Raw genomic sequence first — 25,211 nt, 5'->3', positions numbered from 1 at the left:
AATGCTAAAAAAAATGCAAAGCATATTTTTTTTTCTCATTTAAAATAGAAAATAGACAAAATACACATAAATTACAAACAACACAAAAACCATTTTATTTTTGATTTTTTGGGAGTAGTTCTCATAGGGCAAAAATCACGTGCTCACAATAGGCGGCTCCTCGAAGCTGGAAAGTAGTGAAGGAAACCCCGCTCGATCCTGATATACCCATGGTACGGAGAATACGGTAACACTCATCTAGAAATCTCAGAGCATCATACGATGCTAGACCACTGAATACAGGAAGCTTGTACTTCTTTAACCTCTCAAGCCTCAGCTGCTCATCCTCGGAAGCCACTACCCTGTCCTCGGGCTGATCTCGGACTGCAGGTTGTACAGGAATAATCTTAAGGACCTGCTCAACATGCACTCGCTACTCAGGAGTGCGGCCGGCGGGAGTCTGTGCTCCTCCTCTGACCTGAGATGTAGTTGCAGCAAGGGGAAGCAACCCTGCCTGAGCCAAAGTAGTGTACATGTTCATGAACTGCGCAAGAGTCTCCTGAAGATCTAGAGTAGTAGTACTAGTAGTAGTAGGCATATCAGGTGCTTGGACTCCGGCTGGAACTGCTAGTGGTACCTCGACGGCAACTCGCTCAGGTGCTTTGGCTGCACCACGCGCGCGTCCTCGACCTCTACCCCGGCCCCGACCTTTGATGGCTACAGTAAGGGGCGTGGGTGCCTGATCATCTCGGGTAGCACATGTCCTCATCATCTGTGAGAGAATAGAAGACAGAAGTTTAGAATTGTGATGTCAACATATCGCACGACGAGGAAATAAAATGAAGTGGAAATTTTCCTAACAGTTACATAGCCTCTCATAGATAAGTACAGATGTCTCCGTACTGATCAGTGAGACTCTAATAAACCAGATTATGATCCATGACTCCTATGAACCTAGAGCTCTAATACCAACTTGTCACGACCCCAGTTCGCTCTCCGTGAACCATCATGACGGCACCTAGTCTCTACGACTAGGTAAGCCTAACAAATGCGAAAAATAACAAAACTTGCGGAAGAAATAATTAAAAGCCAAAATAATCAAATGAAACAGTTTTTAAAATGCCGCTCGGCATATACAATACAACTTCTCAAAAACTAACAACATTTCCCAAAACCCGGAATCTCATGAAACCACAATCCTTGGAATGTCTACCAATGTCTAACTCGTGAATATCTAATTAGGAAAAGAAAACACAGAAGGGCTAATACAATAGGGAGAGTACAAAGGGACTCCTCGGTCTGTGGACGCGGCAGATATACCTCGAAGTCTCTAAAACAGTCGTCTCGCCTCAAGGGTGATCGGACTGAGTTAAAGTACCTGGATCTGCACATGAAAAATGCGTATAAAGGGCATGAGTACACCACAGCGGTACTCAGTAAGTGCCAAGCCTAACCTCGGTTGGGTAGTGACGAGGAAGGTCAGGGCCCTACTGAGGTTAAATAAAATATAAAGTTCAACAGTGTAGAACAGATCAGTATAAATAAGTACAACAGTAAAAGTAACACAAGATATAAAAGAGCAATAATAACTATTACAAAGGCAAGGTAAACACATAATGAAATAAGGCTAAGCACCAAAATAGCAATCGGGGATCTCCTAGGACACCATCCTGTAGTACCAATTATACATATCCAATGGATCTCCCGAGATCCCGTCCCGTAGTCCAACTCATAGTCCGCGGGGATCTACCGGAATCCCGTTCCGTAGTCCCAAATATAAATACCCAGTACTAGGGGAATCTACCGAGTGCAGTCTCGTAGTTCCATATAACTATGTAGGGGGACTACCGGAATCCTACATCCGTAGTCCCAAATAAACAGACAAGGGGGAGCTACAAGAATCCCACATCTGTAGTCCCAAATAAATAGACAAGGGGAGCTACCGGAATCCCACATCCGTAGTCCCAAATGTAATTACATAACAACATCAGGAAAATATTCAGAAATGTCAATTTCATATCAAGGCAAACAAGTAATTCTAGCCTAGCATGTTGTACGGAATTCAGGTAAAGTAGTTTGAGCAAATAAGGCAATTAAAACACTTAGATATGCTTTCCTAAGCTAACAACACGCTTTAAATGCACGTAATATAAAAAGGAAAAGAAACATACTAGTAATTACTTAATGAAACCCGAATTTTCAACAATTAGCACAAGTACGCACTCATCACCTCACGTACAAGGATTTTCATTTAATAGTAATACCAAATCCTAAGGGTAAGGTCCCCCACACAAGGTTAGGCAAGCCACTAACCTCGAACCAGCTCAAGTCAATCCGAAACCACGCTCTTACCACGAGTACTCGACCCCAAATGGCCCAAATATATTCAATTCAATTGCATAATATAAGTAACACTTCAAGTAACTAATTCTACAAAGAAATTCTTAAGCTAATACGCAAAATTAGGTAAAATGACCAAAATGTCCCTCGGGCCAACGTCTCGTAATTGGGTAAAATTTTTATTTACAGAATCCTCACAATCTTACGAGTTCAATCATACCAAAAGTACCAAAATCGGACCTCAAAGGGTCCCTCAAATCATCACTCAAAGGTCTCTAATTAGTCAAGCCTTAACCCCCAATTTACCACTGATTTTCCTTAATTTTTCATGCTTAAATTGATAAATATCATTCCAATAACGAGTTTAGGGACCAAAGATCTTACCCCAATGAACTCCTCTGAAAATCCCTCTTGAAAAGTGCTCCCCAAGCTTCTTCCCATTTGAAAAGAGGTGAAAAATAGCCAAAATTCGCGAAGGCAAGTATTTATATGTTCTGCCCAGCGATTTCCACATCTGCGGCCCTTGGACCGCATCTGTGGCCCCGCTTTTGCGGTCCAATGGTCGCATCTGCGACAATCACTAACTTATCCTGATTCCGCATCTACGACTCCCCATCCGCAGGTGCAGTACCGCTCCTGCAAAAATTCTACCGCTTTTGCGGCTTCTGCTGAACCTCCCCATTTCCGCTTCTGCGGCTCCACACCTGCGGTCCCATACTCGCAGGTGTGGTTATGACAGAAAACCATCTGAAGCTGTAACTCCAAACTCCAAAATCCTTCCGTCAACCATCTGAAATCATCCCGAGGCCCATAGGACCTCAACCAAAGGCACCAACAAGTCTAATACCACTGTTCAAACTTATACCAATCCTTAAAATACCTAAAACAACATCGAAACAATGAATCAACCACGGATTCAAGCCTAAAAATTCTAAAACTCTAAAAATACGCTTTCGATCAAAAAGTCTATCAAACCTCGTCCGAATGACCTGAAATTTTGTACACACGTCACATTTAACACCACGGAGCAACTCCAACTTCCAGAATTACATTCCGACCCTCAGATCAAAATCTCACCATCGAACTGGAAACTTTAAAATTCGACCTTTCGGCATTTCAAGCCTAAATTAACTACGGACCTCCAAAATACAATCCGATCACGCCTCTAAGACCAAAATTACCCCACGGAGCTAACAGAATCATCAGAATTCCATTCCAAGTCCATCTTTACACTATTTCGACTACGGTCAAATTTCCAACACTTAAGCTCTCATTTAGGTACTAATTGTCCCAGAACTCTTCGTAACTCAAAACCGAACGTCCTTACAAATCAAAATAGCAGAAAAAAATATGGGAAAAGCAGTTAATAGGGGATCAGGGCATTAATTTTTAAGACGAACGGCTGGGTCGTCACATAGGATCTCGTCGTAGTTCGAACGAGGTCGAACTTATATTTTCGTCGATGGCCTTGGCCATTGGGATGTTGCTTTGAACTGTCGTCGAAGTAGGATCCCATCGTAGTTTGAACGAGGTCGAACTCATATTTTCGTCGACGGCCTTGGCCATTGGGATGTTGCTTCGAACTATCATCAAAGTAATATCTCGTCCTAGTTCGAACGAGGTCGAACTCATATCTTTGTCGATGGCCTTGGCCATTGGGATATTACATTGGAGGTTTGATTATGATCTCGTAGGAAAGACATGTCGACTTTATAAATACAATGGAGATTTGATTATATTCTTGTAGGAAACACATGTCGACTTTGTACATACAATGGAGATTTGATTATATTCTTGTGCGAAACACATGTCGACTTTGTTCATACAATGGAGATTTGATTATCTATATCCAGTCCTTTTATTACTCGGCCTAGAGAACACGTCGACGGGCGGGATAATGAACAATACTACACACCTCGAGACGTCTCCCTTTGCTGCCTCATTAAAACCCTCACCAAGAAAATCCGATTGGGACAAAACCCGGATGAGGGAAAAAAAGTACGACTTAGGTGGCACCTCTTTTTAGAAGTGGAAGTATTTGAGATGGGTGACATTCCAATTGTTTTGGAGTAGTTTTCCCTCCATTGTCTCTAACTGGAATGCTCCCTTATTTGCTGCCGTCGTGATTTTATATGGTCCGTCCCAGTTTGTTCCCAGTTTTCCCTCATTAGAGTCTTTTGTCGCTTGTGTTTTAGCATTAAGGACGTAATCTCTGACCTTGAGCGGTCGTAGTTTGGCCTTCTTGTTATAGTACCTATCTACTTGTTGCTTTTGGCTACCATTCTTAATTGGGCCATATCTCTTCGTTCTTCGACTTTATCTAGATCTTGTGGCCTACTTTCGTCGTTGTTTGGTCCGCTTTCATTGGAGTATCTCAAGCTAGGCTCTCCGACCTCGACGGGTATAACGGTGTCAGTCCCATAGACTAGCGAATATGGCGTCTTGCCTGTGTTAGTTTTTGGCGTAGTGCGGTATGCCCATAGCACTTCTGGTAGTAGTTCAGGTCATATCCCTTTGGCATCCTCGAGCTTCTTTTTCAATATATTCAGTATTACTTTATTGGAGAATTCGGCTTGGCCATTGTCGGCAGGGTGGTATGGAGTGGAGAGTATTCTCTTGATGTGCCATTTTTCAAAAAACTCGATTGTTTTCTTTCCGACGAACTGAGGTCCGTTGTCACATCTGATTTCTTTGGGGATGCCAAAGCGGCATATTATATTTTTCCATATGAACGCGATGACCTCTTGCTCATGTATTTGAGTGTACGCACCTGATTCCACCCATTTAGAAAAATAGTCAGTTAAAACCAAAAGGAAGCGTACCTTACCTCGTCCTGCCGGGAGGGGTCCGACAATATCCATCCCCCACTTTATGAATGGCCATGGCGAAATGACGGAATGCAAGAGTTTTCCTGCTTGGTGTATCATAGGTGCGTATTTTTGACACTGCTCACACTTTCTGACGTAGTCCGCGGCTTCTTTATTTATGGTGGGCTAGTAGTATCCGGTGCGGATGAGGCATCGGATGAGGGAACGGTTTCCCGTGTGGGTGCCGCAATGCCCCTCATGTACTTCTTCTAGTACTCGCCTTATTTGATTTGGCCCGAGACACTTGTCCAGGAGGCCATCGAACGTTCTCTTGTAAAGATCACAATTTATGAGGCTGTATCTGGCTGCCTGTATTTGAAGTTTTTTGGCTTCTTTCTTATCTTGTGGGAGCGTTCCATCCTGCAAATACGTCACGATACTATTGCGCCAATCCCAAGTTAGGTTTACGCAATGTACCTCAACTTAGTCTTGCGTGGAATGGAGAAGAGTGACCACATTTTCCTTGTTGATATTTTTGGTGGTTGCCGCTAGCTAGGCGAGGTTGTCTGCTTTGATATTTTGTGCCTTGGGTATTTGGTAAAGTCGGCATTTATCGAATTCTGGCAGCAGTTTGTGAATTTCTGACTAGTACTTTTGTAGTCTTTGTTCTTTGAATTAGAAAGTCCCGGTGACTTGGTTCACCACGACTTGAGAATCGCAATGGAGGACGAGTCGTTGAGCTCCATATTTGAGGGCTAATTTCCTACAATCACAACTTCATACTCGGCCTCGTTGTTAGTCATCTCGGGGCATCATATGGACTGGCGAATTACTTCGCCCATAGGAACTTCGAGGACGGGTCCCAGTCCCGATACCGATACATTAGATGCGCCGTCGGTCTAGAGGACCTAGAGGTCGGAATGTGTGAAAGCACGGAGCACCTCCTGCTCTACTTCAGGCAATATTTCAATGCTAAAATCAGCGATGAAATCGGCGAGCACCTGCGACTTAATAGCAGTTCGCGGTTGGTATGTTATGTCGTGCTCGCTTAATTCTATGGCCCATTTGGTTAATCTGCCCGATAGTTCGGGTTTGTGTAGGATGGCCCTGAGAGGGAAGGTTGTCACCACTTTTATGGGGTGACATTGAAAATATGGTCTAAGCTTTCGTGAATCTACGATTAACGCCAAAGCTAGTTTCTCAAGGTGAGGGTATCTTGTTTCAGCATCAATTAAGGTTTTGCTGATATAGTAAATCGGAGATTGTGTACCTTTGTTTTCGTGGATCAGGACTACACTTACCGCGACTTCAGATACTGCTAGGTACACTAGTAGGCATTCGCCCGGGTCTGCCTTGACGAGTAGGGGTGGCGAAGATAGATACGCTTTTAGCTGTCTCAAGGCGTCGACGCTTTCCGAATTCCACTGTAGTCTGTGGTCTTTCCTTAGCACATTGAAGAATTTATGGCACCTGTCCGACGATCGTGAAATAAACCTTCACAGGGCGGCTATGCATCCTGTTAATTTCTACACCTGCTTCTAGCTTGTTAATGTTTCCGATATTCCTTTCGATGGCCCTGATCTGATCCGGGTTGACTTTGATACCCCTTTGTGACACCAGAAAACCAAGGAACTTTCCTGAAGTTACGTCGAAGACGCATTTTTTGGGATTCAGTTTCATTCTGTATTGCCTCAATATCTCGAAGGCTTCCTTCAGATGGTCAATGTGATCCACTTTCTTTTTCGACTTCACTAGCATGTCGTCAATGTAAACCTCCATGGTCTTACCGAGTTGTTCTTTGAACATCTTGGTGACTAACCTTTGATACGTCGCCCCTGTGTTCTTGAGTCCGAAGGGCATTACCTTGTATCAGTATGTACCCCGGTGAGTGATGAAAGTGGTCTTTTCTTGGTTTACTTCAGCCATTAGAAATTGGTTGTAGCCAGAATAGGCATCTAAGAAGCTCAGTAGTTCGTGTCCCGCCATTACGTCGATGAGCTGGTCGATATGTGGTAATAGAAAGGAATCTTTCGGGCATGCTTTGTTCAGGTCGGTGAAGTCGACACACATCCGTCATTTCCTATTCTTCTTTTTTATCATGAACACATTGGCGACCCATTGAGGATATTTCGATTCTCGGATGGAACCATTAGTGAGTAATTTATCAACTTCTTCGCTGACTGCCTCATTGATGGTGGCATTGAACTTTCTCCTCATTTACCGTACTGGCGGGTTAAAAGGATTGACATTCAGCCTGTGTGTGGCGATGTCCTTTGGGATTCCTGCCATATCTGAATGGGAAAAGGCAAACAAATCGGCATTGTTAGTCAAAAACTTATGATATTTACCTGGTTCTGAGAGGTTATGTCTGATATAAGCCTTTTTTGTGCTATCAGTGTTGTCCAGTTGGACGGGGTCGAGATCTTCTATGGTTGCCTTGCAAGCTTCTACAACATCCGGGTCTTTGATGGCCTCTGTTTGTACGTCGGGTTTGGTTCCCGATATGGATGATTGTTATGCTTCTGCAGTTGCCCCGTTTAGTTGTTTGGTGTGCTTGCAATATTGGGCGATCCGGTAGTATTCTTGGGCGGTGCGTTGCTCGTCTCGGATGTTGAATATCACCCATGGGGTAGGAAATTTGATTACTTGATAGAAACTTGACGGGATGGCTCGCATGTCATGTATCCATGGACGCCCTATGATGGCGTTGTAGGTTGTTTCTTGGTTCATGACGTGGAACGTCGTCTCCAGGGTGACGCCTCCTGCCAGAACGGGAAGCACTACCTCTCCATAGGTTCGTTCCACTGCATTATTAAAACATGTTAGTGTTATGCAATGCGGTACTATTTTATCCTCGAGCCTCATCTGCATGAGAACTCATGGGTGAATAATACACGCGCTGCTTCTGTCATCCACCATTATTCTCTTTATGTTGGTATCTGTGATGCATAAAGTTATAACCAAAGCATCATAGTGAGGGACAGACAAACCGTTGGTATCTGACTCATCGAAGATGATACTATCTTCGAGGTCGTCATACCGTTTGTGGGCGACCGTCCATTTGAGTTTGTGTGTGGTGGTGAATTTCACATGGTTAATTATCGTATCATCGCCGCTTCCAATGATCATTTGTATGGTACGAGCTGGTGATGGTGGTTTTGGAGGTCCCTGAGGTTGATCGAGTCCACGAGCGAAGTTGACTCGTCCTCGGTCGCTCAGCAGTTCTTTCAGGTGTCCTTAGTTTAACATTCTTACCACTTTCTGTCATAGACCTATGCAATCCTCGGTCTTGTGTCCCCTTTCCTAGTAGAATTCACACAGAACATTTGATCTCCTAGTGCTCGGATCCGATTTCATCTTTTGCGGCCACTGCACCTTTGTGCCGAGCTTTTCTAGTGCGTACACTATTTCTAAAAGAGAAACACAAAAGTTATGAGCAGATAACAGTGAAGGCATACCTTTTTCATTTCGGGGTGGTGCGGTGTGTCGAGGCGCGACATCTGTGTGTCGTGGAAGAGGTGGGTTGGATGTTCGGATATAGGGCTGGTACCTTTCTCGATTGAAGTAGGGTAGTTGATCCCTTCGGCCATCATTGCAGCGATCTCTCCTCATTTCAGTTTGGACCGATGTTGGTCCTGGATCGGGCCATTCAGATCATCCTCGCCTGTCCTCACTTCGGCGCAATAGGCATTATGGATCTCTTCCCACGTGGTGGTGGTGGGGGTACTTTATGAGTCTACTTAGCTGCTTTTTGGTTACTTTTGACCCGTTTCTGTTTAACCCATTTTGGAAGGTTGTTACCGCCATCCCTTCTGACACGTTTGATAGGCTCATCCTTACCCTGTTGAATCGGGCTAGGAAATCCCGAAGTCCCTCGCCTATTGTCTTCCTGACGGCGAAGATATCATTTACCCTGGCCTCTGCCTTTTTCGCTCCCGCGTGAGCATTGACGAACTTATTTGCCATTTCTTCGAACATTGATATCGATCGTGCTGGTAGTTGGGAATACCATGTCAGCGCTCCCCCTGTCAGAGTTTTGCCAAACTTTTTCAACAGCACTGACGTCACATGTTCATTCGATAGATCATTACCTTTTACTGCAGTAACATAATGGATTAAGTGATCCTCCGGGTCCGTGGTGCCATCATATATTTTCAAATATGGCGGCATTTTGAAGGTTTTCGAAATAGAGTGGGGAGCTGCCCCTTCGTTGTAAGGCTGTTCGACGATTCGGCCCACATAACGTTTTGGTAGCAACTTCAGATCGCCCGGTATTTTATCAACCCTTTCCTGATGCTCTTTCATTTGGTCGCGGAGTGTTTTGTTCTCATTTTCCATCTCTTCCATTTTTTTTAAGATGGCCGCAAGTGCATCGTTGCTTGCATCAATGACAATATGGGTGTTACCTGTTCGTGGAGTTTCTGGCTCATCGGCGACAGTTGCGGTTCTTGCGGATATTGTGCCTTCGATATCCCTCTGAACGTGTTTCTCGAGTATATTACTCAAGGTGTTTGTCAACCATTCTTCTAATAGCCTTTTCACGACCGGTGGTGCTTCTTCTGTTGCGGATGTTGAGTTTTCCCTCTCGCGCGAGACAGTTAAGCCCTCGTGCAGGGTGGGGGTGAGATCTCTCCCTCAGGTGTAGTACTTGGTGTTGCGTTTTCATTGTCTTCCCTACCGGCTTCGTTGAGGGAATTCAGGAGGTTGTTCGTGACACCTACTATTGCCTTTAGCCTTGCTTCTCCCTTTTCCTACCATTGTTGGCCTTTGTGAGGCTAAGAAGAGGCGATTATTTCTTTCAAGAATCTAGATGAAACTAAGATCTCAGCTATAGAAATCCCCACAGACGACGTCAAATTGTTTGACTCAAAAGATATCGGAACCTTTTTGAATAAATCAATCAAAGAAAATGAAGGGGTAAATCTTAGATAAGTATAATAATCTCTAAAACAAAAGATATATAGGGAGAATATGGGTGATGAGAATTCTTTATCAAGACCAAAAAACCTTTTTAACGATAATCCTTTCCGTCGCTTTTGTAAGCAAGTTACAACAAGTGTTATGTATTAGGAAAAGTGTCCAGCCCTTTACAAGGTTGTTTTACGCTATATATATAAGGAGCAAAACCCTTCTAAGCTCTAAAAGATAAGTTACAGAGAATATTCGAAAGAATATTCCTAATGTCCCCTAATGGGTCTGCACTACTGCAAGGGTCGTACAATCTCTTGTTCGTCTTAAGGTCGTCCTCTGCAAGATGTCGAGCTACGATGATCTCATCGTTCGTCATATTCATTGACGGTTGGGTTGTTCAAATTTGGACCCATACAGTATTCCTGTAATTGAAATACATCACCTTTGAGATTTTGGTGATGTAATTATAAGGACTTTTCATGAAAACTAATTAAGTTGGCCTACTCTTTGCCATTATTGTTTTGCGTGGTTATTGATGGGTTAGAAAGAACCTTTGAGACAGACACCCTTGTGATTGTCATTGTATGGCTCAATCACCACAACATCGGAACAAATATTTTCACGACTTTGGTGTAGTGATAAGAGTACTGTACACACGTTACAAATTCGTACATTGTCACAAAAATGAAGTATTTAAATGGAGAAGAATACATACGTAATAAGCTTGGAACTGTATAAATCGAGATTGAGTCGTCTATACCAGCGTCACTAGCCGAAACCAACTCCACCATCCAAAGTAGGTTATACTATACAAAAGAAAAGCGAAGGTCTAAATGTTGAAAACTGAAAAAGAAAAGAATATATGACAGGGCGACAGAGGTTACGGCTTTATGCCTTTATTCATTCTTTCATGTCAATTTAGCGATTATGGGGAGATTCATTCACTCCCTTCACTAAACTTAGATTCACTCGTATTCAGATACCCTACCCTACCCTCCTTCCACCAATATATATTTATTATATGCAAAAAAAAAAAAAAAGGACACCCGATTCCCTTCTTTACATATCAATTAATGTCACATTCATGATTTTTGTACTGGCAGCCGAAGGCTTATTTTTTCAATAAATATTCCACAAGATTTTAGAAGAGATAAGTCATGGCTTATTTTCTTCCAAAACGAGTAATTCTTTTATTTTATTTTCAGAAATGAAAACGAGTGATTGTATCATTGTGGTCATAATAGCCAACTGAACGCGCAGGGATTGACGTTAGCTTCTCCTGTTTTAAACGAGGCCCAGTCGACGTAAAATGGAATTGATCAACAAATTGATTACCAAACTCCGCGTGTTAAGTTTTTTCACTGTCAACCTATTTAACGTATTGCTTAATGGGTCTTTCATTGTTCAGTGATGACCTCATCCATCATGTTTTTTAAAACCGAGAAATCCATTTATGCGAAATTCAAAACTTGATGAATAGGCACCCGCCTGATTACCCATTTTCACTTAATAATATTAATATTAATACGAGACACTTTAAATACCAGATATTTGTCTGTGGCAGAACTCGAACCCATATGACGTCTCTTACAATTAGACCAAAGCCCGGAGGGCCTCATCCATCAATTTCTATAATAGACACAACACAAGAATCTTCCAACTGGACAATGGGTATCAATTCATTGAACAGTAGACTTGTACAACAAAGTTGAAAGATCACAATTAAGCATATGAATGTTACCAATAATGTATGATACTAAAGATGAGGATAATTACTTATTAAGGATATATTTAAAATGACTCCTATCTCTTTTCCAGCCATACAGTATAAACCCCCCCCCCCCTTAAAAAAAGGTTAAGTTCAGAAGTATCAGCATCTAAAATTAACCAAGCCTGCAAATCAACAAGGGATTCTCCAGAGCAGGCAAGCATATAATGTGACAGACAAAATTATTCGGAAATAGCAAGTCTTCACACAAACAAAATAGAAAAGGGGGCAGAATCAAGCAGGCTAGTCTAGTCTGTAACAGCCCACAAAGAGATAGATAATGCCCTACTTATCTTTTTCTAATAGTAGTAGTAGTATTACACCAAATCCTTTTCGAATTTGCTACAGCAGTTCACTCTATCACTCTACTCAGTACGTACTAACTTCAGCATAATAACAAGGCAAAAACAAGAATAGGGGGGAGGGGGGGGTCTGTAGGTACTAGAGAGATGCACCTTTCTTGCTGGTAGCAAATTTTTTATATTCTTTATATTTTTTTCGTGCTAGTAGATCACTTTTCAGTGTTGGCATGTTCTTCTCTTTATTTTTTCCCCACTTACCAAGTTCTTGCTACCGTTTTCTCTCTCTCCATCTCTTTGAATACGCAAGTTTTTCTCTTTGGACAAGAAAAAATTTCCCTACTTAGCATACAAGATCTTTCGAAGAATTCAACTAAATCTATCTGTCACCACATTGATCTGAACTAATCATCATAAGGTCTAGACATACTTTAGCCCCTACCTAAAAAAGACAATTGATTGCCTTATTCTTCACCAAAATTAGCAAAACCAATACCAATAGATGCACAAATCCAGTATAACATCATCCTACAAGTGCAAGCAAAAATAAATAAATGGATACTGCGTCACTTAAAAGGAAAGAGAGAATTGGAAAACTTTTTTTTTTCACTTTTCATGGTGGTCACTTGTCTTCAACATGTGAAATGCTTTACAGCTAAATAAGTCCATGACTTGATAAAAGATTTCATTTTTGCAATAAGAAACATATCCAAAATATTAATTTGGGGCAATCCATAATTTCTACTTTCCTTTCTCCTAATAAAAGAGTGTAAAAACAACAATTGTTGATCAGCTGAAAATGGAAAGACCCGAGTTTATCATAACCAAGACCCCATTTCTCCAATTTTTCCTTCTCCAAAAATAAAAATCCAACCACCCCTTCACCACCACCACCCATCATCCCCATTAATAGAAAAGTAACATCATTTAAGATTACACAGAATAAAACCAGAAATTAAGTAAAACAGAAAAAAGGGGAAATTTCTCCAAACCTAAAACGTTAAGAAGAAAAATGAGGAGGTGGAGGTAACAATTGATGTGCTGGCTGATGAACCTGATTAGGAAGTGGCATCATATTACCGGTGGTGGTGGCGGCTGGGCTATTCTGGGTAATAAATGGATGACGCAACAGCTGCACCGCCGTCCACCGTCGTGCAGGATCCCTCTGCAAACAGCAAGCAATAAAGTCCCTGAACTCTCTAGAAGCATTCGCCGGAGCCTCCGGCGGCTGCGACATACAAATGGCGCACATAAGACTAGCCCAATCACCTGACCTCCCAACAGAAAACGGAAACCTTCCCAAATAAAACTCCAATATGCTAACACCAAGACTCCATATATCTCCAGCATACCCATCGTACTGTCCATGATTCAGATCTGTGTTGATTCTCTCTGGACTCATATAGGCAATTGTCCCAACTGACGAATTACAAGGATCCATAGTTTGTGCCAGCACTCTCGACACCCCAAAGTCAGCAATTTTCACCTCGCGCCTCGAGTTGATTAGTAAATTCGAGGGCTTGATATCTCTGTGCACAATCTTACGCCTGTGGAGATAATAGAGACCCGAGAGGACTTGTCGGGTTAGATCCGAAAGAGCTGACTCTTTAGGGATGTGGATCCCTTCGAGAGAGCCTTTATCCATGAATTCAAGGAGGACTTGGATTTCACCGTTGTGATCGAACATATCGTGACATCTAACGACGTTAGGGTTGTCGACGTCACGGAGAATCTCGATCTCACGGCACATCTGAAGGCGAACGGAGTCCTCGTGGTTACCGTAGATGACTTTGAGAGCGTAGAGTCTTCCGGTGGGGCGATGTAGGACTTTGTAAACCGTACCGCCAGCGCCGCTGCCGATGCGATTGATACGCTCAAGTTCGGAGAAGTTTAAGGGGGTGGGGAGTGGGGAGGAAGAGGAAGACGACGAGGAAGAAGGGGCGGAAGTAGGGGGGAGGGGGAGGGGTACGGCGAGAGCTGGGTCACGTTGGGGAAGGGGGAGAGTTAAATCGGTGCGACGACGGGGACGGTTGCGTGAAGGAGGAGGGGGCATAGGTGATGCGGTGGTGGAGGAGGAGGTGGTGGCGGCGGCGGCTGGTGGGGGTGGTTGAAGAGGTCGCATGATTGATTGATTGATTGATTTTGGAGAAAAAGAGAGAAATGGGACAAAGCTATTCGATTGTCTTTTTCTTTTTTGCTTCTAAATAAAAAGGAGAAAATTAGATAAAGAGAGAGAGAGAGGGAAAGGAAATAAGAGGAAATGGGAAATGAAGGAATTTTTAAGGTTCTAAGGTGGAAATAGATGAAGGAAATCGAGAGAGGAAAATGCAGCCATCCATAGAAAAATAGAGAGAGAAATTTCTTGGTAAGAGAGGAGGAGAAAAAGGAGGAAAAGAAAAAGAGAAGAAGGTGTTTATGTATTGGGTGTGTGAGAGTAGGGGGTGGGGCAGGTAATTAGGGGCAGGGTAAATGCTAAAGAAATCAGTCTTAAATGTGATTTATTTCTGATTTCACCATGATGATACAAATCTTCATTTGTTTCCTTTTTCTTTTTAATCATCTTATTACATGACTAAAAATCAAAAATCAGATCATAATAAATAAAAATAATGATTTCACTTAGTTGAACTTATAAACCCCAAATATGTTGAACTTATAAACCCCAATAAAAATAATGATTTCACTTAGTTGAACTTAAAAATAATGATTTCACTTAGTTGAACTTATAAACCCCAAATATGTTTCAATAACATATTTTGTTTTTTGAGAAAACTAAAAATGCAAAACCACTTCTCTAAACCCAAAATCAAAACTATCAATAATGTTAAGATTGAGGCGTTTGATTTTGATTAATTTAATTTAAATTAGCTTCTGAATCGTTGGAATTCATTTTCTAACTTTTGACTTGGGATTCATATGATATGTTAATTAGATACTTTTAAATTCAAAAGAACTACCATCACCTAGGGAAAAAAAAAATCGGCTGGGGGTAGTGGTGGTTTGTTGTTTAATGTGAACACGGATACCGGAAAATTGGAAACTTAGAAAATTTCTTGACCTGGAAAATGGAAATCGATATCCCAAAATGAAATAGTAGTAACTCCCCTAAGTAAACGTCCGTCTCTATTGACCTAACTCTCTTTCTTTCCGTTCATTTTCATATCGAATAGTCTAGAATTAGTCATCTAAATGGCCGCTTGAATTAGTCATCTCTTCCTTGAAACAAAATGACAGCCTTGGTTTAACTTCGTTTGAACACAAAGCCAACACTCCACTAAGTCTACTTCTTAAATTTGATGAATCATTCAACTAAATGTACACTTGAAGAAATTATATTGTTGCATATACTATAGTACAAAGGTTAATTACTTTTGAAGTACTAAGTCACGTAAAAAGATTACTCAATAAACAATGTAGAATGAATACTAACTGGTACTATATCATATTTGTTAGTTCAATCACGCGAATCATGCCTGAATCTCGTTGCTGCATAAAGAAACAAAACTGAAAATATCACGGTGAAAAGTTCCTATACAGACTATAAATCTATAATGGCATCAGCTTATCATCACAAAGATATCGACTGTTTCGTCCTTCATTTAAATATAAGTAGTGAGCAGGTGATGTATAGTTATCACAAGTTTCAACAACAATTCTTTACCAATTTCATTTGGCAATTAACGTCAACAATTTTTAACAAAGGGATCTTCAAAGTCCATAGATACAAGCAAAAGATGTCGGTGGGTTTAACAAATTGAGATACGATAACTAGGTTTTGGGGAAAGAGTATAACGTTGGTATCTCAAAATAATCAAGATATGGTACATTGCATTTTCTAATGCATATATGGAAAAGTGCTAGCGTCAACACGGTAACATGTTGCGATCAGACAAAAAGCTATTCTTTAAGCACCTTTCCTTTATATGTAATCATTTTAAAAGTACTCCAACACCTAATACAATTAAAGTGGTAACTTTCGCAAATTTGATAATTCGTGACAAATGACTTTCTAATTTGCATAGCAAATTATTATTCTACTCAGGCAATTGAGTGAAAACTTGAAACTGAAAACATATCAAGTTCTGATACCAACTACTTCAATTATTATTTTTCTCTAACACAGGCACACAGCTCATTATAGGCCTTAAATGACTACCAACAACTCAACATCACATTAACAAAGTCACAGATGTTTTCTCGAGCAGAATAGGCAATAAGGAGGGAATATGGCCACTTAATTACACCATATACACATTTGCAATAATAATTTAATAAATAATGTCTGACCTGTACTAAAGTCCGCCTGTAATTTTTATTAAAATTCTTCGCTTCTCGTGTTTTAGGTGCCAATATGAGGACCAGTGGTTGAAACAGGTGGACCATAAGAGTATCTCCACTCTCCACAAGCTAAGCACCGGTCAACCTCGTGGTTATTATGTAACGTGCAAAACTTACAAGACCAGACTTTTGCTGCCTTTGCTTCATTTCCTCTATCCTTTGGGGTTCCACAAGCTCCACATAGAAGCGCTAGCGGCTGCAATAGTGAAATGAATATTATCAGACGGGAGACTCTAAACTCACATACGTATATGCGGATAACAATCCCCATCATCTTGAGATGTCTGAAACTGATCTAGAATCTTGATAGGTGACATCTGATTGGGCAAATAATTTTGTTTTTCAAGGGACAGTGCCATGTAGTCAGATCAAAAGGTTGAAGTGAGCTGCGTTTCGAAGAGGACTTACACAACTCCTATGTGGTACAGGAATATCATAGGAAATAAAAAGAGCAAGGACAAAGCAAAAGACATTACCTGATTCAATAAAGTACACGTACAACATTCCCACATTATCTGAGGATCGGTTCCTAGAACTGAAATATGATCAGGCTTTGGTCCTACTGAAGTTTTAGAGCTTTCAGAAGGTCCCTCGCTCTCTACCATTTTGGAGCCGCACCACAGATCATCGTGTAACCTCCTTTTTGCAGCCATAGCGGCAGCCTGAATTGGGGTGAGTGCAGCCTTAATGCTACTATCACCCCCCAGACGCTTAGGCCCCGATGGCAAAAGTGCTCCAACTCGTGATCTATTTTCTGCAGCAGCCAGTGCTTTCTGCCGCAATGATGACAATGGAGGTTGTCGAGAAAACCCACCCAATCGCTTTCCGGGGAGATCAAATCCTTGTCCAGTACCTGTAATTCCTTTAACCATAAGCTCTTCACATTCCTGAAAAAGGAAACAAGAAGAGTTGAAATTGGCAAAAGAAAGAAGGAAAGTTTAGCCATAATGTGCAAGTGCTTAAAAATACAAATGTTAAAAACAATTGTCAAGTACAGTGTGAGGCGGGTGCATCCCCAGCACGACTCAGTTATAGTGTCTCTAAGGAGGAACTAGTATTGCCAGAGGAAAACAATACTATCAGGAGGAGCAACGCAAACAGGCCTTATTCAGGCTAATAGTTAGAGATGCAAGTTGTAAGAACACGGAGAAACAAAAAGAATGAAAGAAGTGGCCCAAACTAAGTGAAAAAGTATCTCATGCACGTACACAACCTTCCTGATTTCGTCCAATAGGTTATAAAAATCAGCATTATGTGGGCCATATTCATTGTGGCAGAGTTCATGAAGCATGGTGTGAAGAATTTGAGTATAAGGGAAGAAGTCCAACTCATTGTTTGGTCGCCGCAATCTAAGCTTAACCTCTGCACCTCCTCCTATGTTGAGTCCTAAAAGTGATGGATTGGCAGGACTGTGAAATTAGATTAGCTGATTAGCTCATGAACAACAATAAGAGATAAAAATATAAAGAAGGAAAGTTCGCTAAAGTTAAGACTCATAGGGAGATAAAAAGGCTGAAAGGAAAGAACGGAGAGTACCAAAATTCAGAGAGCAACTTGACTTTCCATTTCCGTTGGCGCATTATAGGTTGCACTTGCTTCGCTACCTTTTCAAGAATTTCTCTTGCCTCATCATCACGCACCTTCTTCAAAGGTTTGACTTCCCAGACCTTGTTCAGATCATTAAGATCCATGTGGCTGGTGGAAAACCACAACCAAGCTGACAATGAGGAGGAACTGGTTACTTCCAAATGAAGTCAAAATGATCAGATGTCAATAAAAGGTCATGCAATTATACAGAATTCAGTAGAGTAGCAACAGGTTAGCAGTAAAAGTCTGTTCACACAATAGAAGTTCTGTCCACAGGTGCATTTTTTGGGTAAACTATCAGTACCTTAATCCACAGATAAACTATAGATGCATTACACTGGATAGTTTAGCAAATCTGTACTTTTTATCGAATGTTTAGATCATGATATTAGATCTTCTAAAGTACATAGTCTAAAATATGGGATTGAACTGCTTGGCATGCCACCCAGGGAACTCCTTCCTTTTGCCAACTTGTTACTTGATCTTCAACCCATCATGATTCTCTCCAGAAAATAAAAAAGGAGATGAATTTGCTAAGCAGAGGCTCTCCTAGACTGAGGGTATTCAATCCTGAGTGTAGAAGTACCTCGAGGCTTCTCTTTCACCCAGGGCATACGAGACCATGATGTGAAGCTTCCTTACTTCTGAGTCGTGTTTTGCAACTTGAGGAGGGACATCAATTTGAACATATTAACAATTACATTAATCCAACATGACTGATGGACATGCATTGTACAGAGGGAGCATGGAAATAAAATATGTAGACGTCTGAAAACGAATAAACCAAAACATATCCATTTACCAGATAGGAAAGAGCAAAAAGGAAAGATAAATAGGTTAGAAACTGAATAACTCTGATGTGCTAGAAGATAGAATATCATGTCCTTCTTCCAGCATTTAACTAATAAACTTGCTAGGTATCTGATGTCCTAGGTGTTCTGGCAACTCATGTTTCTTCCGTTGTACTTCTAACCTTTGATTAGGGAAAGGAAGCCGAAAGCATATCAAATATGTGTCCTTCGACACATAGCAAATAAACTAATCATTAGAGAGAAAGCTGGCCAGCTCACAAGCGCGTCGAGATTAGGGACAACAAGACTCACTTTCATAATCCCCAAAATAATTTTCAAGTCAAGTTTAGCCACGATATGTCAAAAATCATTTTATTGACATCTTGTGTGATATGTAACATTAGATAGACCTCGAGGAAAAGTTTAATCTAATTTTCCTGGACACAAGTATGGCTTAACATCTATTCACAGGGAACAATCTCCATCTCCTTAAAATACCGATGCACAAAGGGGAGAAACACAACACATGCATGCATGTTGCAGACAGAGGCGGATGTAGTGTGTTAGTTATGGGATCTGAACCCATAACTTTCGACGCAGAGTAGAAATTTATGTGTAAAAATTCATTAAAATTACAAAAATAATATATTTGAACCCATAACTTTAAAAATATAATGCAATGTTAAAAATCTTAAAAGTTGAACTCATAGAGTTTAAATCCTGGATCCGCCTCTGGTTGCAGATGGAGAATATAGCAATATAAACAAGTCACAACACACAATAATAGACAACTCTAATCCCTCCATTACTCCATACATAATCTTCCATCCTGATGCATCAAGTATAAGGGGCTAAAGTTCTTGGACAACAAATATTCATTTTCTTTTTTTTTTACAAATACAAAGAGAACTACATTCTCCTTCATAGGAGCAAGTTCAAAGTTCAAATTGCAGGTTAGTCATTCTTTTTGTTCCTTCAGGTAGAAAACTTTATTCTTTTCGACTCAAGTTACTTGAGCTTCTAAGTAGCGTATAATAAATTATTTTGAATATATATATATATATATATATATATATATATATATATATATATATATATATATATATATATATATATATATATATATATATATATTCACATAATTATCTTTATTTTTTATGCAATTTTACCTGTTTATAAATATTTATTGTAATTATATTATTTTATAAAATATTAAAAATTAAATACCTATGGGGCTTACGCCTCGCTAGGCATATGCAAAACACATCACCTTACACCCACACCTATTAAAACACAGTTCCCAACATTGCATGAGCATTGTGTGTTCTCTTTTACTATATGGAAGAATTGACTTAACCTAATCATAATTTCAAAAGTGTCGATCCATAGACTAGATCATCTCCTAAAGTTACTACATAATAGAAGCCACTACCTTATAGAATATCGCCTATACTCAACAGCATAGATGACACCGAGAAGAATATTGAGAGCTTATAATAGAAGTTAATTTGGAACCATTGATAAAACAACATCATATAGAAACCAAATGAAAAAAATAAACTTTCTTCTATTGTTTTTATATATGATCGTGCAGAATAACACGCCAAATTTAGGTATAACGGATATGAAGCGACAAAATAGAAGTGAAGTTGAAAGGCGCAAGTGCTGGAGATTACAAGGTTTACGACTTACCTGAGTCGCCGCTTAGTCGGAACTGGGAATGTGGGGAAACTTTTGGACTTTTGGACACTATTTCTGGACTTTCTATTGAAATTAGCTCCAGTTCTCCGTGTTTCTTCGGGAAGAAGACACCCGTAATATCTCTCATCCAATTTGGGCCGGGCTAGGTACTCTACCTTTCTTTTAGGCCCGCAAACAAAGTCCAGCCCATCTATACCTTTAGACAAATAGCCTGTCATATTCATTATTTATTTTTTATAGTTATATATATAAATTATATAATGATTATACACAATTATACATATATAATACACAAATTATGCATATATTATACCTCCACCAGTTTTTTTTTAGTTTAAGCGGTTGGGTGAGCGGCTATTTGAGCTTATTCTCGGCTTTTCCCTCTTTTATGATTGAGAAGCTTAAGTAATGTAATGAACCAAGATTTAGATTATAAGTATTTGCACTTAGTAAGATTTACCAGTTGAATTATTGTTTTGGGCTTGGATCAAGTTCTTGGGAAGTACTAATATGTTTTGCTAGTATATTGCAACAAACAACTGTTTATGCTATCTCATGATAAATATAGTATTACTTACTAAGTAGGTTCTGGAAAATATTTGAAGTTGAAATTTTTTACGAAATTAAATTTGTATTTGGATATGAATAAACTACAAGAAAATTATATGAAAATTGAAATATTATGTTCAAACGCAATATTTCATTATTCACTTGAAAACCAATTAATATTTCACTTGAAACTCAAGACTTCTCATCAAAATATTTGTATCCACTGGCGAAGCTAGGAATTTCTCCAAGGGTGTTCAAATTTAAAAGAAGTAAAAAAAATTCGATAAAGGGTGTTCAATATGTGTTATATACCTCTAAAACATAATATTTTACCTACGTACACAGTGCAATTTTCGATGAAGGGTGGTCAATTGACCACCCTAATGACCATGTGGTTTCACCACTGTTTGTATCTAATATTTACAAACATAAAAACATTGATTCATGGCCAGATGTAGGGCTGTCAAATTTGGCCCAAGCCCAAATGATCCGTCCAACCCGCTCAAGGCTGGGCTGGTTATTGACCCGGTCAAGACTGGGCTGGTTATTGACCCGCCTATTTATTTAACTCAACTCATTTTGTCCCAACCTATTTAAAGTTTGGCTAATTTTTAGCCTAAATTGATCCATGAGTAACTTTACCAAAATATCTTTAGATATATTTTTTCTGTGTGATATGTTATATATGGCTATAACAAAAGAAAAAAAATCTTATTTAGTAATTATACAATTCATAAGAAAAATAACACATATTAATTAAAGCTTGGTAAGAATTGGGTGAATTGAGTTATGACCTAAATTTTAAGTCATCTTGACTCAACTAATCCTCAACCCAAATAATTTTTGTGTACGCATTTGACCCGTCCAATTATTGATTTAGCCCATTTGACACCCCAAGGCAGACGAGTCTTAATAGTGAACTTTAATTCACACAAAATTTTAATGCAAAGATCAGGAAGACTGGTGGAGATAAAAGGATAGTGTGGAATGTAAAAAATGAATGACATTTTAGGACGTATGGAAGGTCAGAGTCAACAAAAACTTGGGTATTCTACGTCAAATTACTCAATATATATTGATGGGAGGTAAGAAATGTCCGATAGAAAAATCAAAATACAAAGTAGTTCACGTGTCACTATTATAAGATTATATTAAAAGCAAAAAATAATAAAAAGAGATGCTAAACATGAATGTAGTCAGAATAATAGTGGAGTAATAATAAGTAGGAGTATATAAAAATGCGGATCCCAACCCCATTTTTATTGCATACTCTACACTCTAACTGCGCACAGAAGGTGGGTATTGGCGCAAAAGAATAGTATAACTGCCAACGCTCTTCCCCTGTTGACACATGTAATTCAACTATATTTCCCACCAAAAAGACACTGCTCTTCTCTCTACTAACCACCATTCCTCCACCCCTCTCTCTCAGCCAATTTCAGAAACCACCCCCACCGCCCTCGTTCGTCTCTTCAACAACCTATCTTCTATCCTTCCGGCGACCCAAAACAACTGTCATTTTCTGATTAGTAAGAATGGCAAAATCTTGTACTCTTTACAGGTCATACTTCATCTTTTTCACCGTCATGACGTTAATTTCGCTGCCCACAACACATTCTGATTCTTCTAACGAGAGTATGTCTTGATCCTTTTCAATATTTCTATTTGTTTACAGATTCTCACTTAAAATTTTGACGATTTCTTGGGAAAATTTGTTATTTTTTTCGTTTATAGGTCCAAATTACATGCGGTTTGTGTTTAATGCAACGGGATTCCCATCGGAAAACTACTATGACTACATCGTGGTGGGAGGTGGCACCGCCGGCTGTCCACTGGCGGCTACACTGTCAGAGAAGTACAAAGTTTTACTTCTTGAAAGAGGCGGTGTTCCATATGGAAAGCCTAATTTGATGAGCCAAGAAGGATTTCTCACAGTACTCACTGACGTTGATGAATTTGAGTCCCCTGCTCAAACCTTCACCTCTGAAGACGGAGTTCCAAATGCCAGAGGTCGTATTCTTGGAGGTAGTAGTGCAATTAATGCTGGTTTTTACAGTAGAGCTGATCAAGATTTTTATGTTAGGTCAGGGATTAAATGGGATTTACATGTTGTTAATCAATCTTATGAATGGGTTGAGAGGTCTATTGTGTTTAGGCCTGAACTCAAGAATTGGCAATCAGCTGTGAGGGATGGGTTAGTGGAAGCTGGTATTGATCCCTTTAATGGGTTTAGCTTAGATCATGTTCTTGGTACTAAGATTGGTGGCTCCACTTTTGATAGTTCTGGACGTAGGCATAGTGCTGCTGATCTTCTTAACTATGCAAATCCTTCCAATATTCAGGTAGCTGTGTATGCTAGTGTAGAGAGGGTTCTTCTAGCTCAGTCAGCACCTTATTCTCCCTCTAAGATGACTGCGATTGGCGTGATTTTTCGTGATCAAGCTGGGCGATATCACCATAGCATGGTGAGGGGAAAGGGTGAGGTTTTACTGTCAGCAGGTGCTCTTGGTAGCCCACAGTTGCTTCTCTTGAGTGGTGTTGGTCCTAGGCCTTATCTCTCCACATGGGGTATTCCTGTTGCTCACCATTTACCTTATGTGGGGCAGTTTTTGTTTGATAATCCAAGAAATGGTATCTCAATTGTGCCACCGATGCCGCTGGAGCATTCTTTGATTCAGGTTGTGGGGATTACTGATGCAGGGGCTTATTTGGAGGCTGCCTCTAATGTCATTCCATTTGCTTCCCCTGCCAACTCTGTTTTCAGCAGGAGTTCTTCTTCTCCGGTGTATCTCACTGTTGCCACACTCATGGAGAAGATTGTTGGACCAGTTTCTTCGGGTTCACTTAGGTTGGCATCGACAGATGTTAGGGCTAACCCCATTGTTCGATTCAATTACTTCAGTAGCCCCGGAGATATAGAGAGGTGTGTCAATGGAAGCAGGAAAATTGCGAATGTTTTGAGAACCAGAACAATGGATATTTTCAAGTTTGATCAGTGGTTTGGTGGTAGGGATTTTAGATATGTTGGTCCTGCTTTGCCTGTTGATGAGTCGAATGATGAGCTTATGAGGGAGTTTTGCCATCGAACAGTCAGTACCATTTGGCACTATCATGGTGGCTGTGTTGTGGGGAAGGTGGTTGATCAGAATTTGAGAGTGCTTGGCATTGATGGCCTCAGAGTTGTTGATGGTTCTGTTTTCAGTGTGTCCCCAGGGACCAACCCCCAGGCTACTCTTCTCATGCTTGGACGGTAGGTGTTCTGTTAGTCTGACTTGATAACTTGTCCTAATGTATAGTCTGCTGGAGAGTTCAATAATTTGGTGTTGTGTTGCAGGTATGTTGGCATGGTGATGCTTAGGGAGAGGTTCAGATAGCCGCAGTTATGTCTGTACGAGCTGCTTAGGGAGAAGGTTCAGATAATATTCATCAGTTTCCGTGATGTGATTCTGAGCCAACTGTTAGTCTTTTTTTCTCCTTTTGCTGCTTTAGGGTCAGTGCTTCTGTAATTGTTTTTTTTTCAAGAATAACTAGTCTTGTTATAATGTTTGGTGCAAGTTGTTAATCCTGTCATTCTGTAAAATGCATGCTAAAAGTGCTGCTCGTACATCAGAAATGATACTATCACTATGACGTTTAGGTTGGTTTAACCAATTGAGGTAGATGACTACCTGAAGTTTCTGTACATTGTCTGCATCTGAATATAAAGATTGACCTGTCTCTTCTTTCATTTTTCTTATTTGGACTGGAGATGTGAATGAAAATTTATGATCGTGGTTAGAAATATTGCCTGATGCTGGTAAGTAGTGTGTACTTTGTTGGGGTTTTATGACATTACTACTGCCTGTTAATCCTGAAAACTCTTTAAAGCTTATTTGTGTGATGGCACAGTGTTTCCAGCTGAGCTGAACCCTTAAACAGCTGAATAAATGTAAGAGCAAGAATACCCCTTGGTACAAATTAGATTCGTTCAATCAATGCCTTCTTAGTCAGATGACTATGTAGTTATCTGTATTATATCGAGCATTATCATTCGTTCCCTTTTTTTTCCCGGTTTTGGGGAATGAGTTGGTGGTGCTAAGGCAGGAGCAGATAAAATGTGTGTGGACTAAATGGGTAATTACAGTTTGCAGCTTCCTTTAGC

At 40.3% G+C, this 25,211-nt stretch overlaps 3 protein-coding genes across 5 annotated transcripts; 1 reads left to right on the top strand and 2 right to left on the bottom strand.

Annotated features, from left to right (window-relative positions):
• Positions 1-13,104: 13,104 nt before the first annotated feature.
• LOC107771019 (mitogen-activated protein kinase kinase 5-like) lies at positions 13,105-14,226 on the bottom strand. Its single transcript, NM_001325088.1, is given in 1 exon segment — positions 13,105-14,226. A coding segment is annotated over 1 exon segment (1,122 nt).
• A 62-nt stretch (positions 14,227-14,288) lies between these two features.
• On the bottom strand, positions 14,289-20,605 carry LOC107771020 (DNA-dependent metalloprotease WSS1-like). Of its 3 annotated transcripts, XR_012711013.1 has the most exons (6): positions 18,616-19,811; positions 17,979-18,159; positions 17,656-17,851; positions 16,919-17,329; positions 16,392-16,638; positions 14,289-15,590 (listed from the first exon to the last, which is right to left on the bottom strand). XR_012711013.1 is itself a non-coding variant. In XM_016590346.2 (5 exons), the coding sequence occupies exons 2-5, from the start codon at positions 18,131-18,133 to the stop codon at positions 16,444-16,446; spliced, it is 957 nt and encodes a 318-aa protein (XP_016445832.1). In that variant the 5' UTR covers positions 18,134-18,159; positions 20,513-20,605; the 3' UTR covers positions 16,246-16,443. The 3 variants fall into 3 exon arrangements, 2 of the variants coding, with proteins under 2 accessions (XP_016445832.1, XP_075112175.1); XM_016590346.2 differs by lacking the exons at positions 14,289-15,590; positions 18,616-19,811 and adding an exon at positions 20,513-20,605 and having other exon boundaries at positions 16,246-16,638; XM_075256074.1 differs by lacking the exon at positions 14,289-15,590 and having other exon boundaries at positions 16,246-16,638.
• A 1,754-nt stretch (positions 20,606-22,359) lies between these two features.
• Positions 22,360-24,845, top strand: LOC107771021 ((R)-mandelonitrile lyase-like). Its single transcript, XM_016590348.2, has 3 exons — positions 22,360-22,705; positions 22,805-24,320; positions 24,405-24,845. The coding sequence occupies exons 1-3, from the start codon at positions 22,606-22,608 to the stop codon at positions 24,442-24,444; spliced, it is 1,656 nt and encodes a 551-aa protein (XP_016445834.2). The 5' UTR covers positions 22,360-22,605; the 3' UTR covers positions 24,445-24,845.
• Positions 24,846-25,211: the final 366 nt, after the last annotated feature.

This window comes from Nicotiana tabacum, chromosome 6, assembly GCF_000715075.1.
Source record: "Nicotiana tabacum cultivar K326 chromosome 6, ASM71507v2, whole genome shotgun sequence".
In the NCBI taxonomy this organism is placed as follows: Eukaryota; Viridiplantae; Streptophyta; class Magnoliopsida; order Solanales; family Solanaceae; genus Nicotiana; species Nicotiana tabacum.
Note: the sequence above shows the minus strand (reverse complement) of the source record. Positions and strands in the feature narration are given on the sequence as shown.

Excerpts from the sequence above, each read along its gene's own strand:
- LOC107771020 (XM_075256074.1), bottom strand. The coding sequence starts at position 18,643 with ATGCCCTGGGTGAAAGAGAAGCCTCGAG. Across the intron at positions 17,852-17,978 it reads AAGTTGCTCTCTGAATTTTG|TCCTGCCAATCCATCACTTT; the intron begins GTACTCTCCGTT and ends CTAATTTCACAG. Across the intron at positions 16,639-16,918 it reads CGTGTACTTTATTGAATCAG|CCGCTAGCGCTTCTATGTGG; the intron begins GTAATGTCTTTT and ends TCACTATTGCAG.
- LOC107771021 (XM_016590348.2), top strand. The coding sequence starts at position 22,606 with ATGGCAAAATCTTGTACTCTTTACAGGTCATACTTCATCTTTTTCACC. Across the intron at positions 22,706-22,804 it reads TTCTGATTCTTCTAACGAGA|GTCCAAATTACATGCGGTTT; the intron begins GTATGTCTTGAT and ends TTTCGTTTATAG. Across the intron at positions 24,321-24,404 it reads ACTCTTCTCATGCTTGGACG|GTATGTTGGCATGGTGATGC; the intron begins GTAGGTGTTCTG and ends GTTGTGTTGCAG.